This window comes from Protomyctophum bolini (assembly GCF_963924005.1).
Source record: "Protomyctophum bolini genome assembly, chromosome: 18".
In the NCBI taxonomy this organism is placed as follows: Eukaryota; Metazoa; Chordata; class Actinopteri; order Myctophiformes; family Myctophidae; genus Protomyctophum; species Protomyctophum bolini.
The window spans coordinates 36,008,246-36,021,347 of NC_137879.1; the positions used below are offsets into that span (position 1 = coordinate 36,008,246).

The 13,102-nt window shown below is 42.5% G+C and overlaps 3 protein-coding genes across 4 annotated transcripts; 1 reads left to right on the plus strand and 2 right to left on the minus strand.

Moving 5' to 3' along the window:
* Positions 1-1,045: 1,045 nt before the first annotated feature.
* Positions 1,046-5,109, plus strand: LOC308332750 (membrane-spanning 4-domains subfamily A member 4D-like). Of its 2 annotated transcripts, XM_080788799.1 has the most exons (6): positions 1,046-1,178; positions 1,408-1,518; positions 2,069-2,125; positions 2,299-2,439; positions 3,318-3,437; positions 4,621-5,103. In XM_080788799.1, the coding sequence occupies exons 1-6, from the start codon at positions 1,056-1,058 to the stop codon at positions 4,672-4,674; spliced, it is 606 nt and encodes a 201-aa protein (XP_080644925.1). In that variant the 5' UTR covers positions 1,046-1,055; the 3' UTR covers positions 4,675-5,103. The 2 variants fall into 2 exon arrangements, with proteins under 2 accessions (XP_080644925.1, XP_080644926.1); XM_080788800.1 differs by lacking the exon at positions 2,299-2,439 and having other exon boundaries at positions 4,621-5,109.
* A 1,427-nt stretch (positions 5,110-6,536) lies between these two features.
* LOC308333667 (CD81 antigen-like) lies at positions 6,537-7,268 on the minus strand (the record flags this gene model as incomplete). Its single annotated transcript, XM_080790123.1, has 1 exon — positions 6,537-7,268. The coding sequence occupies one exon, from the start codon at positions 7,266-7,268 to the stop codon at positions 6,537-6,539; it is 732 nt and encodes a 243-aa protein (XP_080646249.1).
* A 347-nt stretch (positions 7,269-7,615) lies between these two features.
* On the minus strand, positions 7,616-10,538 carry LOC308332751 (uncharacterized protein). The gene is made up of 4 exons (XM_080788801.1): positions 10,027-10,538; positions 9,034-9,248; positions 8,768-8,876; positions 7,616-8,628 (listed from the first exon to the last, which is right to left on the minus strand). Exons 1-4 carry the CDS (start codon positions 10,534-10,536, stop codon positions 8,464-8,466), a joined length of 999 nt encoding a protein of 332 aa, XP_080644927.1. The 5' UTR covers positions 10,537-10,538; the 3' UTR covers positions 7,616-8,463.
* Positions 10,539-13,102: the final 2,564 nt, after the last annotated feature.

A 13,102-nucleotide genomic window follows, 5' to 3' on the forward strand; every position in this document is an offset into this window, starting at 1 on the left:
CAATCAATCAATCAACCAAATACCAATCAATCAATCAATCAATCAATCAATCAAATCAATAAGCACTCAGACAGGCCATCCAGTGACCTTCACCTTTCCTGTCAATGGACTATCGGACCACGGAACCTGAAAATCACTCAGTACTCCATGGGTATTTAGTAACAGCGTCTCGTCTCTGCCATATATGACGGCTGCCAAATAGCAGAGACGGTACAATACTTTGCCAACCTTCTTTCCTTCTGTTTGGGCATCCCAAGTGGTTGAAACAATTAACCAGCCTGTGGGTATAACATCTAGGCTGCCAAATATAAAAACAAATAATCTGCACCTATAACCTAGCACATTCAGAACATACAGTCACACAGTAGATGAAAGCGAGCTATGATTCTGAGACAAGGCCTCGCTGTGATCTTTGGCGCTCCCCCAAGGGAGGCCCGCGGACCCGGGTTTGGGAACCACTAAGCCACACAGCTGACACTTCATCATAATGAGAACCAGACTTCCTGTCCTCGGCTGTCAGCATGCGTTTCTCAGTTGTCATTTCAAAGTGAACATTCCAAACTTGAGCCTACATGTGATATTGCAGAAGCAAGTTTGTGAACTAACATGTTAGCAAACTTAACGTGTTGTTGTTTTGCGATGGGTTCAATATTCATCACACAAACAAAGTATACTTGCCCAGTTGCCCCTCCTTTTTATGGAGGGAAAAAAAGGAAGAAAATCTCAAATTTCCTTTCCCTCTCCCTCTCCCACACCCACACAAGTCCCCTGCTCTCCCACTCACACAATTGCTCTTTTCTCTACGCAGTCCTCCTGACCACTACATGAAAAGGGTGGGTCTCTTCATGTTTTCTCTAGAACAGCTTTATTTTGCAAACACATTTAAACTATTTTCTCCTGCATGAAATGTTACGCCACAAATGCTCGGTTTCCTTAAACTGCCAGAGATTCATATTTTCTTTTACATACAGTATATGCTGTGGTTGATGCATTCTTTCTTGTCTACTTCTCAGGACTAAAACCACTGACCAGTGGCCTTTTTTGGTTTTTTTACAATGGAGAATACCGAGACCCCAACAAGAGTGAGCAGAGAGAATCATAAGACAGACCCCAACATGGTCATTGGTAGCATTAAGCCTTTACATCGATTCATCAGAGGAGAGCCTCGGTCTCTCGGGGTAAGACTTTGACTTGTCAGAGGAGATCAAAGACCAATCTAACCTTCTGTGTATGTATGTATGCATGCATGTACATTACTGTTGTGGTGAAAATACTGTATATACGATATTCTATCTCCCAAATAAGATTTTTCTTCATAGAGAAATGGTGTACAGTACAGCACATTATCCTGTTTACTTCAGTCCCATGCAGTCGGACCGCCCTCAACCCTCCATGTCTCCTCCCCAGATTGTTGTCATGATCTGTGGCTTTGCAGAGGTCTTGATGGGGTTTCAGTTGGCGAGAGACCCTTCCGAAAACTCTACCAGCCTCTACATTCCCTTCTGGCAGGGGGCTCTGGTAATAAACGTTTACTATAGCTTTGCCTATTTATTGTTTATCGTCCCTATACGTATCTTTAAAGTGATGTACTCTCAAACATTTCTGAAGATAATTGATTGATTGAATATACTTTATCAGTCAGAAATGTAAACAGCACAAGGTACAGTCAGACACACAGTCAGTGTTGCCATTGTGGTCCCATGTAATTCAATTCAATAAACACGTAAAACTTGGAAAGTTCAATGTCAAGTTCAATGAGTTGACGTAGTTGGAGGACAATGTTTTGTGATTGTATGAAACTAAAAAAACAACGTGTGGCATGTGAATCGTGCAACAAAGCATAAAATAACGCTTAAGTATAGTTTATCAAATTGTTGAAACATAGTATCAGTATAGTCTACATGTTTTCTTACATTAAAACGAGGTGTTGTTTAGCACTGCAGTTTTAAAATCCAATAGTAAAACGGTTTCCACCGAACAACAATAACAACAACAACTCTATGCTGTGTAGGCTATTTGTTCAGTGTCAGTGAGTGATGTCAAATAAACTGGTGTGTCTTCTTTCAAGTTTCTAGTCTGTGGAAACCTCTCTCTCTACACGGGAGCTCATCCCTCCAAGAAAATGGTGGGTCAAATACTTCTGTTTTTATATCAATAATAATGATGTGACCCCTGTGCTTTATCACTTTATCATTCAACACTCTGAACACCACATTTCTGTTATTATTAGAATTATTATGTTATTATATATATATATATATATATATATATATATATATATCTTTTTATCTTTGCCAGGTCACGGTGTGCTTCGCCATGTATCTGGTATCACTCTTGGGAATCATCGTGTCTCTGAGCAACAGAATTGTCTACATGCACGAGTTTGGCAACTTATTCCATTATTCGTTTCATGAGCAAGAGTGGGCCGTCTTCAGGATTGTGAGATATTTGATTTATTTGATTTGTACAACAGTTATAATATAATTAGTCATATGAGCATATATAATGCAGTGGTTCTCAAAGTGAGGAGGGGTCCTTGAGGGAGGCCAATGAATTAATCAGCTAAAATAATTAATATAGCATCACAATCAGTTTGACCATTTTAACCCTATTTTAGCGCCTATTCAAAGAAATAGAATAGAAGAAAAATAAAACGTTTCAGACAAGGGTTTAGAGGCCAAATCCATATGAATTCGGGGTCCTTGACATGCAAACTTTTGAGAATCACTGATAATATATCTCTTAACTCCACAATGTTGAAATTTTCAGGAAATGAAGAAAACCTTATCTATTTTGAAAACAAAGCAATACTGCCTCATCGAAGTTGATGTTGTGACTTTATATATTGTCAATTACTTCCGTGAGAGCGGGAGAGGTGGTGGAGTTGGTTGTTTTAGCAGACATTTTGAGGGTCCAATGGAGTTAAGACTAGGTTTTGTCCCAAGCGCCTTTTACTACTTTTCATTGGTTCAATATTTTCGAAACAACACACAGACGTAAAGTGTGTTCAATAGCACCGATTCATGCAAAAGAAAGTCAAAAACCTCGTCGCGGCGGAGGGTTCTAGTTCTTAGCTAGCCCGTCAGCCTTTGCCGCATGTCTTCCTCCCCCATCCTACCCCCCCTCCTTTCCTGTCCAAACATTACTGTACCCTATCAATAAAGGCAAAAAAAAATATCTTAAAAATAATAATGAAAAACCTCAAAAATGGAGTTAGAGTTAGGTGGTTTCCTCCCGACAGCAACGATAATGATAAGCATTTTCAAGTAATTAGAGAACAACAACAATGAAGGTCCGTCTCTCCGTCTCTTTTCCAGGCACAACTCTTGAGCGTTGAGCTCATATTGACCATCTCTTCTTTGTTCGTGTCAGCGCTTCTTATCTTCCTGTCTGTGATGGCGCGTTTAGCGCTGAAGTCCACAAACACTCACACACAGGTAAAGTACATCACCAAGCCAGTGGTGGAAAGCAGCCTATAACAGGCTCATTCATAGTCTGGATCTTCGGTGGCGAGGTGACCACCAATAGATATTCCACTGTTCTTAGCTTACGTATGATTAATGATTGATAAACAAATGCCATCTGGGACAAGGAATAGGAGATACAGGCGATTGAAAGAAACGGATAGAATGGATTATTATGGCGAGGACGATCTAAGATGGGCGACACATTGTCATGACAACCCAATGCTAACGCAAGAAGCATTATGGCTTGATCGATCGAAAGGGCTATATAAAAGCGCAATTGCCATTGATCTACGCCAATGGCGGTAAGCGTAGTATTAAATAATAGGCTTCAATTGACCTAGATCTATGCCAATGGTGTGAAGGTTGTTAAGTACTTAAAGGACAACTTCATCACTTTTCAACCTATCTTCATATAATAGGTCCTCACTAATAATCATGATAAAGTGTCACGATTTTTCTCTACTCAGTCTGTGTCTCATATAGGAGGGCTGTGGGCAGTTTAGAAACAGTCCTCCAGTGTCATCATCATTAGGCAGACATATTTTTACAAAAATGTTTAGATTTTTATTATCGTGAGAACGATATGGCTTCCATTTTTGCATTGCAACTTTTCAGGACTAGAAAGCCCATGCAGTTTCTATTAGCTTGTATTCCCCATCGATGATGTCACTGGAGCGGTGGCCGAGTGGATTGCGGAGCGGTCTAGATACCGGAAGGTCGCCAGTTCGAATCAGCGATCCGACACGTTAAAATTACCACCGTTGAAGTGCCCTTGGACAAGGCATTGAACCTCTACCATGAAATGCTCCATGTGGGCCTGGCTGTAAACAAGTATCTGATGCTTAGTCCAGTTACCCTTGGTAAACTTGATTTACCAGAACGCATTTCTTCTTCTTCTTCTTCTGGAGGACGGTTTCTGAACTGCCCACAGCCCTCCTATGAGACACAAAAAAAAATTGCGCCATTGTTTTCATGACTATTACTTAGTGAGGACCTATTATATGAAGATAGGTGGAAAAGTGGTGAAGTGGTCCTTTAATGCTAGAACTGGAGGTCTAGAACTTGGGGTCAAAAACTGTCAGCATTTAGAAGACTCATGGACCTCAGTCCTAAATGGTTTCATGTCCTCCACGGTCTCCATTGTCTTCAACAGGTGGTCATCCAGCAGGTCCTGTCATCACTGAGTGGACCCACGTCGTCAACCTGATGAGCTGCACCTGATCGTCTCCATGGCCATTCTTCTGCCCAAGACTCTTTCCATTAGCCCAATAATGGAAGATGCATGTTATTTCTTTCATCATTTGTGTTGTTTCTTTTAATATATCACAACAAATCAATGCAAAACATATAATTCTAATACATCTTTTTTTTTTTATATAATCGACTATGAATGAGTATGATTAATAATAATAACCACTTAAGCCCTGTTATACTTTGTTGCACAAAAATAGCTGACAACGTGAGCTTGTCGATCAGATATTTTCTGTATTTTAAAAGAAACTGAAGGGGGGGGGGTGAAATTTCAATTTGTCAAAGCAAATCATTGTGATTAAAATGGATTATTGATTACGTTTTAACCGTCTCTAAATCGCTTAGTTTGATTAACTGAATCAATTAAGCATTCATGCAGACCAGCCCACACCAACATGGGAACTCCTGGATCGCCTGCACCCTCCACTCCCTCTTATATGCTCTCTGATTGATCGAGTGGTCGATTGATTGAATATATATTGAATATTGAAGTAGATTACATTTGACCTTACTTTCGTCTGAGATATTTGGCAATGTCTGTTTTGGACAAATTTGACCCATCATAGGCACTAGGACATGGCATCTCACAATAGAGATAGCAACTGTAATAGTGGAATAGTGAAATACAATAAGTCTAATTTTGTAATAGTGTAATATTAGTAATAGTGATTGATGGCAGAAACACAAAGCATTTTTTTCTTTCATCATTAGAAATTAATTCCGTCCATAAGGGGTTAAGACAGTGTTTGTGTTTACAAAACCCTGAAAGCTGGACATAGGAGGGCCGGGCTAGCGCCCCTCAAACAACGCACATTCATTCGTTTCTTGGTCTTGAGCGAAACCTTAAAACAGAATCACTGGTGGGGGCTCACTGTCACACTTCACTTTTGAATGCTCCAAAAAAATTGTTTTGCGACAAACAGAAGATATAGTACACGACCCTTCTGTCTTTTCATGTTTATACTTGAAAAGGCTGCATACACCCGGTAGGTAATTTGGAGCAGGTGCGATGATGACGAGGCATACAATATAGAAAGGGACACCCGCACACCGCCACTTGCTATAGGTTCAGAGCATTTATTATTAAGAAGCAACGTTTCGGTCTTGCGACCTTCCTCAGGCTTGTTTATACTTGAAAAAGTATACAATTGAAACCTCATGCCGAGCGTCACCTATATGGTAACCACAGTGACAGACCTACTGGACCAGTAGGATACCACTGTACATATAGTACAATACAGTAAAAAAAGAAAGAAAATCATGCTTTTAATTTTAAATCACTGTCTTAAGTCATTTGCCATTGACTTGGAAAATGAGGGAATTATTCCGTAGAAAGCCACGACTTAGGCACCCACCTAAGTCATTTACTATTGACTTGGCCTTGAAGGTTTGTATACGGAATACATTATTCCGTAAAAAAAGTCCATAGACTTGCGCGTGAGGCGGCTTGATGTACAAGTACACCCCCTGGACATGACGCTAGTATGTCACAGGGACATACAGTACCCCCAATCCAACCCTGATGCTGAGCGTCAAGCAGGGAGGCACTGGGTCCCAGTTTTCAGAGTCTTTGCCAAAGACTCTTTGGTATGACTCAGCCGTGGATCGAACCTCGACCTCCCAGTCTCAGGGGGACACTGGTTGGAGGGGCTATATAGTGCACAGTGACACGTATACAACACTATAGTAAGTTAGGCCATTACTGTCACTGTCATACATCACCCCAGACAACATACCTAATTTTAACCCTTTTGTCCAATCTAAAGGACCCCAGAACAGATTATAACCGTCAGTTTTCCGAACCAATCGGTGGAACTTTCAAACGTTAGCCGCGGTGGTGGGCCTGGGCCCGGGCCCGGGAACATCCCCACGTTGTCTGAGCCGTGGCTGCACCTCCTTCGCGTACAACACGCACAGGCCCATCGCGCAGCTCATCGCAAAGGCCGTGACGCCGAGCACGACCGAGAAACGGGACGCGAAATAAATTGGACGGCGGACGAGGTCTTTGACGCGCTCGTGGCAGCTCGTCACGACGACGTGCTGGCTCTCCGTCCGAGGGCAGACGTCGTCGCGGCGGGTCCGATTATTGGCGGCCGGAGTCGTCGTGCCGCCGCAGCAGTCCAGCGTCCCGTGGAAAACCCGGAGCACGCCGGAGGCGACCGAGCTCCGGCCCTCTGCCAGGTCGTCGTACAGAGAGTCGTAGAAGGCCTTCATCTCCTTGGTCAGGGTCGGTCCGTTGTGACAGACCCAACCGCTGGCGGACAGCTCGCACGTGAACAGGACGAGCAGGCAGGCGATGTAAGCCAGCAGTAGACCTTCCGACTCGCAGACGGAGCCGAAACACCCCAGGCCCCCCACGAACACCATCGCCCCGCCGACGGCCGTCAGAACGACGAGGACCGAGCCGGGACCGCTCACTATGCCCAGGTGGCCCTCGAGAGCGAGCAAACCCATGACTGAAGCCAGGATAAGTCCCGACACACACAGGAGTAAGTTGAAGGAAGAAACTGTGTGCTTGAGGAGTTTGGGGCCAACGCCGTTGAGGGCCATGATGGCTCAAATATTTCAGGTCTCCGGGTGTACCCTTCCTCTCTTTCTCTCACTTCTTTATCTTTCTTCCTTTTGCTCTCTGTCTGTCTCTCTCTCCCTCTCTCTCTGTCTTCCAATTCTTAGCTTCTCGTCAATGTGTGAGAGCATATTATACCGGTGAACTTACAAATAGACTCTGTTTGTGATGTAACGTGATGACGACATCAGCCAATGGCGTGTGAGCCCCTGGCTTAGGCTGGTGTCAACTAGACTTGGGAGCACACGTTCTAGCATAATAATAAATAAATAAAAATCTAAATGACAGTAATGGCGGTTTATTTTAATTTAATTTAATTGTATGTCACTTATAGTGGAAAAATAATATATATTGTTTTGGCATGTATATGAACAGTTGAACACAAGTAGAGTAATACATGTTGAGTAATACATTCGTTGACGAAATGTTGCCTACATAAAGATCAAAAGAGACTATTAAAATGGTTAAAATGGTTACTGTTCTTTCAATATTTGAAGTGCTTTGTAGAACAAACATTCCAGACCTAGTACAAACATATAATTTTACATGAGATTCCTAATAATTGAGGATTTGACTATAGCCTACTAGCTGAGGGAAAAGCTTGTGAAAGCTATGGTTACTCTCATAGCTTGTGAGGTTGTAGTAGATTTGGCTATTTACTTAATATCCTATTAAAGTACAAAATAGGGTTAAAATTATTAAAGACACTGCTGTTAATAGTATTTGTAGTTTTCATGGAAGATTTGGCCATAGTTGAAGAGCACAATGTGTAATACAATGTAAATATGTCACGCTTGAGTAGTGGACAGCTCAACATTTCATGAATATATAATAAATATAATGATCATACGAAAGGTGCGTTAAAAATCTACCAAAACAATCATATATGTAATATTATATATCAAATTTTAAGAAAGTATTGCATAGATGTGAAGTAATAGTATAAAAGCAATTGAGGAGTCAGTTGCCCTTAAGGCAAAGTGCAGAGAAAAACAATTTTTTGGTTATGTGTGTATCCTAAAGGTCAAATTTGCCTTCGTGATTTTGGGGTCGGATAAACAATTACCTCAAGAACAGATATACAATTAGTGTAATATCACTTATATGCCAATATCTCATTTGGCTGACCAGTTGAAATACTTTTAAACCCACATTTATGAGCTAAATAGAAATCTTTGATTACTGCTGCACATTGGAGAATGGTCCGTGGTTAGGCCAGCATTCCTCAACCAGCTTCTTAGCCTCTTCAAAATCATGAAATTCTTCGTCCTTTGAGACTCTGGGAAATCCAGGATCACAGAATTTCAAGTTGCATCTCATACGATCTGTGTTAATCTTCAGCGTCTAATACACAAAAGAACAAAATATGGGATGAAATAGGATAGGTCAAAACAGAGTTTTCCAGCTGTTACTACAGCAAATAAAATCGCTATATACCATGTGTGTGTGTGTGTGTGTGTGTGTGTGTGTGTGTGTGTCATACCTGTGCTTCTGGCAAGTGGAAGGCTAAAGCCACATGGTCCCATACATAGTACTCCCAACAACAACTTTCAGCCACCAATTGCTTCTCTGGCGTACGAACCAGCCTGAAACTGTTTGAGACAATAGTGAGAGAGGAACGTGTAACATTCATCTTTTATGTATCTTTTGTTTCTCTCACGCTGACTCTCAAACACACAGACGGTTCACAATTTCTATACAAGTATATCAAGTTGTAACAACACACTATAATCCACACCCATACAGTACCTGTGTGTCCCACACATAGCCTCAGGTCTCCAGATGATTTGGCCATCCACGTAGGCACACACTGCATCTGGGCTGTCATCCAATAGTGGGTACTCCTTAAAGACATCATTGTATTTTTCGCTATGGACCAACACAGAGTACAGCACCTCCTGACTGTAGATGACAGTTTTGTAGACACGCAGAACTGGTTCTGAGCCCTCACCACCCTCACACACCTGGGAAGGAAAATGTTAAAAGAAATTAATCACTTAATCAGCTGAGACACACACCGATCTACAGTATGTGCATGTGTCTGACAAAGCATCAATATGACACCAATGTCTTTCTTTTAAGCCAATGGTTAACATAGGACCTGATCAGATACTGTAGTAAAGAAAAGATTGTTTGCATAGTATGCTGTATATTTTGTGGCCACTAGCCTGTACACTACTACTACGTCATTAAATGATTCGATTAATTGAATATGAAGGACCCCAATGGAAACAAGCCATAGCCTGGTTTCTTGCGTTTTAAATTCTCTTCACAGACCGCATTATATTTTATATGTACACTCATCTACTTTTTTATTCAATCAATTTGCAGTCAATCAAAAGGGTTACTGATCTCTCAAACACTATCAGACACATCAGAATGTAGTGCTTTAACCTTTTAACAAAACAAACGTTTTGTTTTAAATTAAATATCACGTTAGGTCTACCCTGCCTTTAACCCATTCTGACCTGAGATCAGATTCATACGAGGTTTCCACTGGACACACACTGGTCTGATTAACCCATTCTGACCCGAGATCAGATTCTAAAAATGTCAGTCGTTCTTCGATTTTTCAAAAAATAGCAGACCTACAAGGTCTCGTAGCGCGCCACTCGGTGGCGCGCTATGAGCTTGTAGATCTGCTGTTTTTCAATAGCTAAAGCATAACATGATGCTGACACCAAAAGGGGTTCCCGTTCAGAATGGGTTAACTTTGATAAGAGGCAGCTGTGCGTTGCTTACCTGCTTTCTGTACTCCCCCAGCAGCTCCTGCAGGGGTAGAGTTAAGCGAAAAGAGCCGTATCTCGATGTGTCCAGGAAAGCAGGCGAGGTGGCAAACTGCTGCAGGAGGGGCTCCTGTCCGGCAGCCTGTTCATCCGTCCTGTCTGGAAAGGTGCGATCCAGAAAACCCTTCTCAGCCGATTGCATGTCCTCTGGTTGCACAGAGAGGCTCCACCAGAGGAGGTCGAGGTCCTCTTCAGGATCCCGTTCTCCAGCGCGGAATCCTCCTTTGTCAATTTGCACTATAGCATTAGTGTCATGGATCAGATGAGAGACATGGAACTCCGGCCGGGGGTAAGGTGGGACGGTGTAACCGCCCCGCCTTATTCCGGGTTCAAGCATGTTTTCTTTAGTTATGTACCTGTTGCCTGTGCCTATGAGAGAGAGCTCCTCTTTCAGCTCTGTCAACTTTAAATGTTTGCCTCTGATGAAGACCTCCCTATGTCCTCTGTTGTTCCAACGTCTTTCCATGTCTGAAGCTTGACAGAGAAAGACACCGGACAAGACATTAGCTTCAGTTTCACTTCCACTTCCAGAAAATCTAGGTTTCGAAATGTGAAGAATCGAAACAAAGAATGTTCTGGAACCTGACCTCTTTAGTTTAGACTCTATGCACCACCTTGTGGTTGGTTTGTGTTCTTTCTTCCTCTTGTGTGAATGGTACTGTATGTTCCAGGTGATGGTATAGTCCAGTTTAGGTTTGTCAGGGGAAATTGAAGCAATTTAGTTCATTCCCTCATGGCATATGAGAAGCAAGCATGCTGCAGAGTGTTCTCCACAGCTCTCCAACATTTGTGTTTTGGTGTAGATATGTCTGTAAGTAAAACTGAATGCAACTGTTAAAGAAAATGTTTGAGTTGAGAGAATATTTGTTGTAGCTTAAACTGTTATTAGTGTAGTAGCTCATTTGTTTGTATCTCATGTTTTCAAAAGCACAGAGCATACCCCGCAAAGTCCCACACCTACTCTCTCTATCCGCCAGAGACTGATGACCTAGCAAAACACATGATACGTAGAGAGGTTGTTAGTTCTGGGTTACTGACATTTGATGATTGTCCTGAGAATTACTGGGCGTGGAAGTTCTCTTTCCAAAGTGTTATGAGTGATCTTAATTTATCAGACAGAGAAGAGCTAGATCTGCTCACAAAGTGGCTCGGCCCAGAGTCATCTCAGCTGGCCAAGAGACTCAGGTCAGTGCACATTAACAATCCAGCCGCAGGGGTCAAGATGATTTGGAAGAGATTAGAGGAAAGTTATGGTTGCCCAGAGGTGATAGAGAATGCCCTGTTGAAAAAAACTAGATGACTTCCCTAGAATCTCAGACACGGACAACAGCTAGGTATAAGTAATGTATCAGTTAAAAGGACTGAAGTGTCAGCTACAACAGCAGACTCTCAGGAACCAGACATTCAGTGTCCAATCCACAACAAGCCACATCCACTGTCCAAGTGCCGGGAGTTCAGAAGTAAAGCACATAGATGAGCGTAAGGCTTACCTGAAAGAAAAGTGGATTTGCTTTAAATGTTGTGCATCCACTAAGCACATTGCAAAATACTGTGATGTCAATGTCAAATGCAAAGAATGCAACAGTGATAGGCACACCTCAGCTCTGCATCCTGGTCCAGCTCCCTGGATGGAAGGGGAACCTACAACTGTGAGGGAGCAAGGCGGGGAGTCAGAGGAGACTGCCTCATCTGCTTCAGTCACATCGATGTGCACAGAGATATGTGAAATAGCATCAAAACCCAGATCATGCTCCAAAATCTGTTTAGTGTCTGTTTTTCCCTCTGGCTGTCCTGACAAAGCAAAGAAAATGTATGCAGTGTTGGATGACCAAAGTAATCGGTCATTAGTGAAATCTGAATTCTTTGATCTTTTTGGCTTTAGCGGTGACTCAACCCCTTACACTCTGAGAACATGCTCAGGCATTATGGAGACAACAGGGAGGAGTATCCAATTTCACTGTCCAGTCCATTGATGGGAAAACGCAGGTAAAACTTCCCACTCTAATTGAATGCGACATGATGCCGGATGACAAATCAGAAATTCCTACACCTGACATTGCCCAATATTTCCCCCACCTGAAACAAGCAGCAAACCAGATCCCAGCACTAGACCCTAGTGCTGAAATCATCCTTCTCTTAGGCAGAGATATTTTAAGTGTACACAAGGTACGTGACCAGTTTAATGGGCCTCACAACACACCTTATGCACAACGGCTAGATTTGGGTTGGGTTATAGTAGGAGAAGTATGCTTGGGTGGAGCTCACACACCAGCAGATGTAAGCATCTTCAAAACAAATGTGCTACATGACAGACGCACATCTTTGCTCAGTCCTTGCAAGAACAGAATTCAAGTAAAGGAGAGATTCAGTCCCGACACACCACAGCCGCACAAAACGTCCCAGTGCTGTCTAGAGACTGTCACCCCTAACACAGACAGCTTGGGAGATGGTGTGTTTGTTAGGACTCCAGATGAAGAGGAACCCGCTCTGTCCATGGAGGATAGCATGTTCCTGGATATGGACAGAGAAGTGCACATGGATGATGGACATGCCTCTGTATCTATGGAAGCTGAAGCAGTCAGCCTGTTGCAGAGAACCGAACAGATGTTATCAGCCAGCAATCTCAAGCTACACAAGTTTGCATCCAACAGTAGCTCAGTCATGGAAGCTCATCTACAGCAGACTAACTGGTTCTCAGGCCCAACATGTCTGCACCTGGAGGATATAGGGGAAAATATAGAGACAAAATCCTTCGACCCGGGTCCAGACTGTTATGGCAAACCCAACATTCAGGAGTTTGTCCTTCTGAAAGACTGTCAGGTATAGCAAAATGAGTGGCCAGTAGAGGGCTCATTAGGCCAGTAATGACAAGAGTGTTTACAAGGTTCATGTTAAAATAGTTAAACAAGCGAAGTGTACCTTCAACCTGTGTCCGAAATGATTGTTCTGTTGTCAGGTGAAAAGTAATGTTACTTACTCTGTTTAGTCTGTTAAAGTAATAGTGGTATACAAATTATTATACCAGGCGGGGA

Coding starts and splice junctions, on each gene's coding strand:
- LOC308332750 (XM_080788799.1), top strand. CDS start 1,056: ATGGAGAATACCGAGACCCCAACAAGAGTGAGCAGAGAGAATCATAAG. Junction 1,179..1,407: donor GAGAGCCTCGGTCTCTCGGG/GTAAGACTTTGA, acceptor TCTCCTCCCCAG/ATTGTTGTCATGATCTGTGG. Junction 1,519..2,068: donor CCTTCTGGCAGGGGGCTCTG/GTAATAAACGTT, acceptor TCTTCTTTCAAG/TTTCTAGTCTGTGGAAACCT.
- LOC308332751 (XM_080788801.1), bottom strand. CDS start 10,536: ATGGAAAGACGTTGGAACAACAGAGGACATAGGGAGGTCTTCATCAGA. Junction 8,877..9,033: donor GCTATGTGTGGGACACACAG/GTACTGTATGGG, acceptor TGTCTCAAACAG/TTTCAGGCTGGTTCGTACGC. Junction 8,629..8,767: donor TCCACTTGCCAGAAGCACAG/GTATGACACACA, acceptor TTTGTGTATTAG/ACGCTGAAGATTAACACAGA.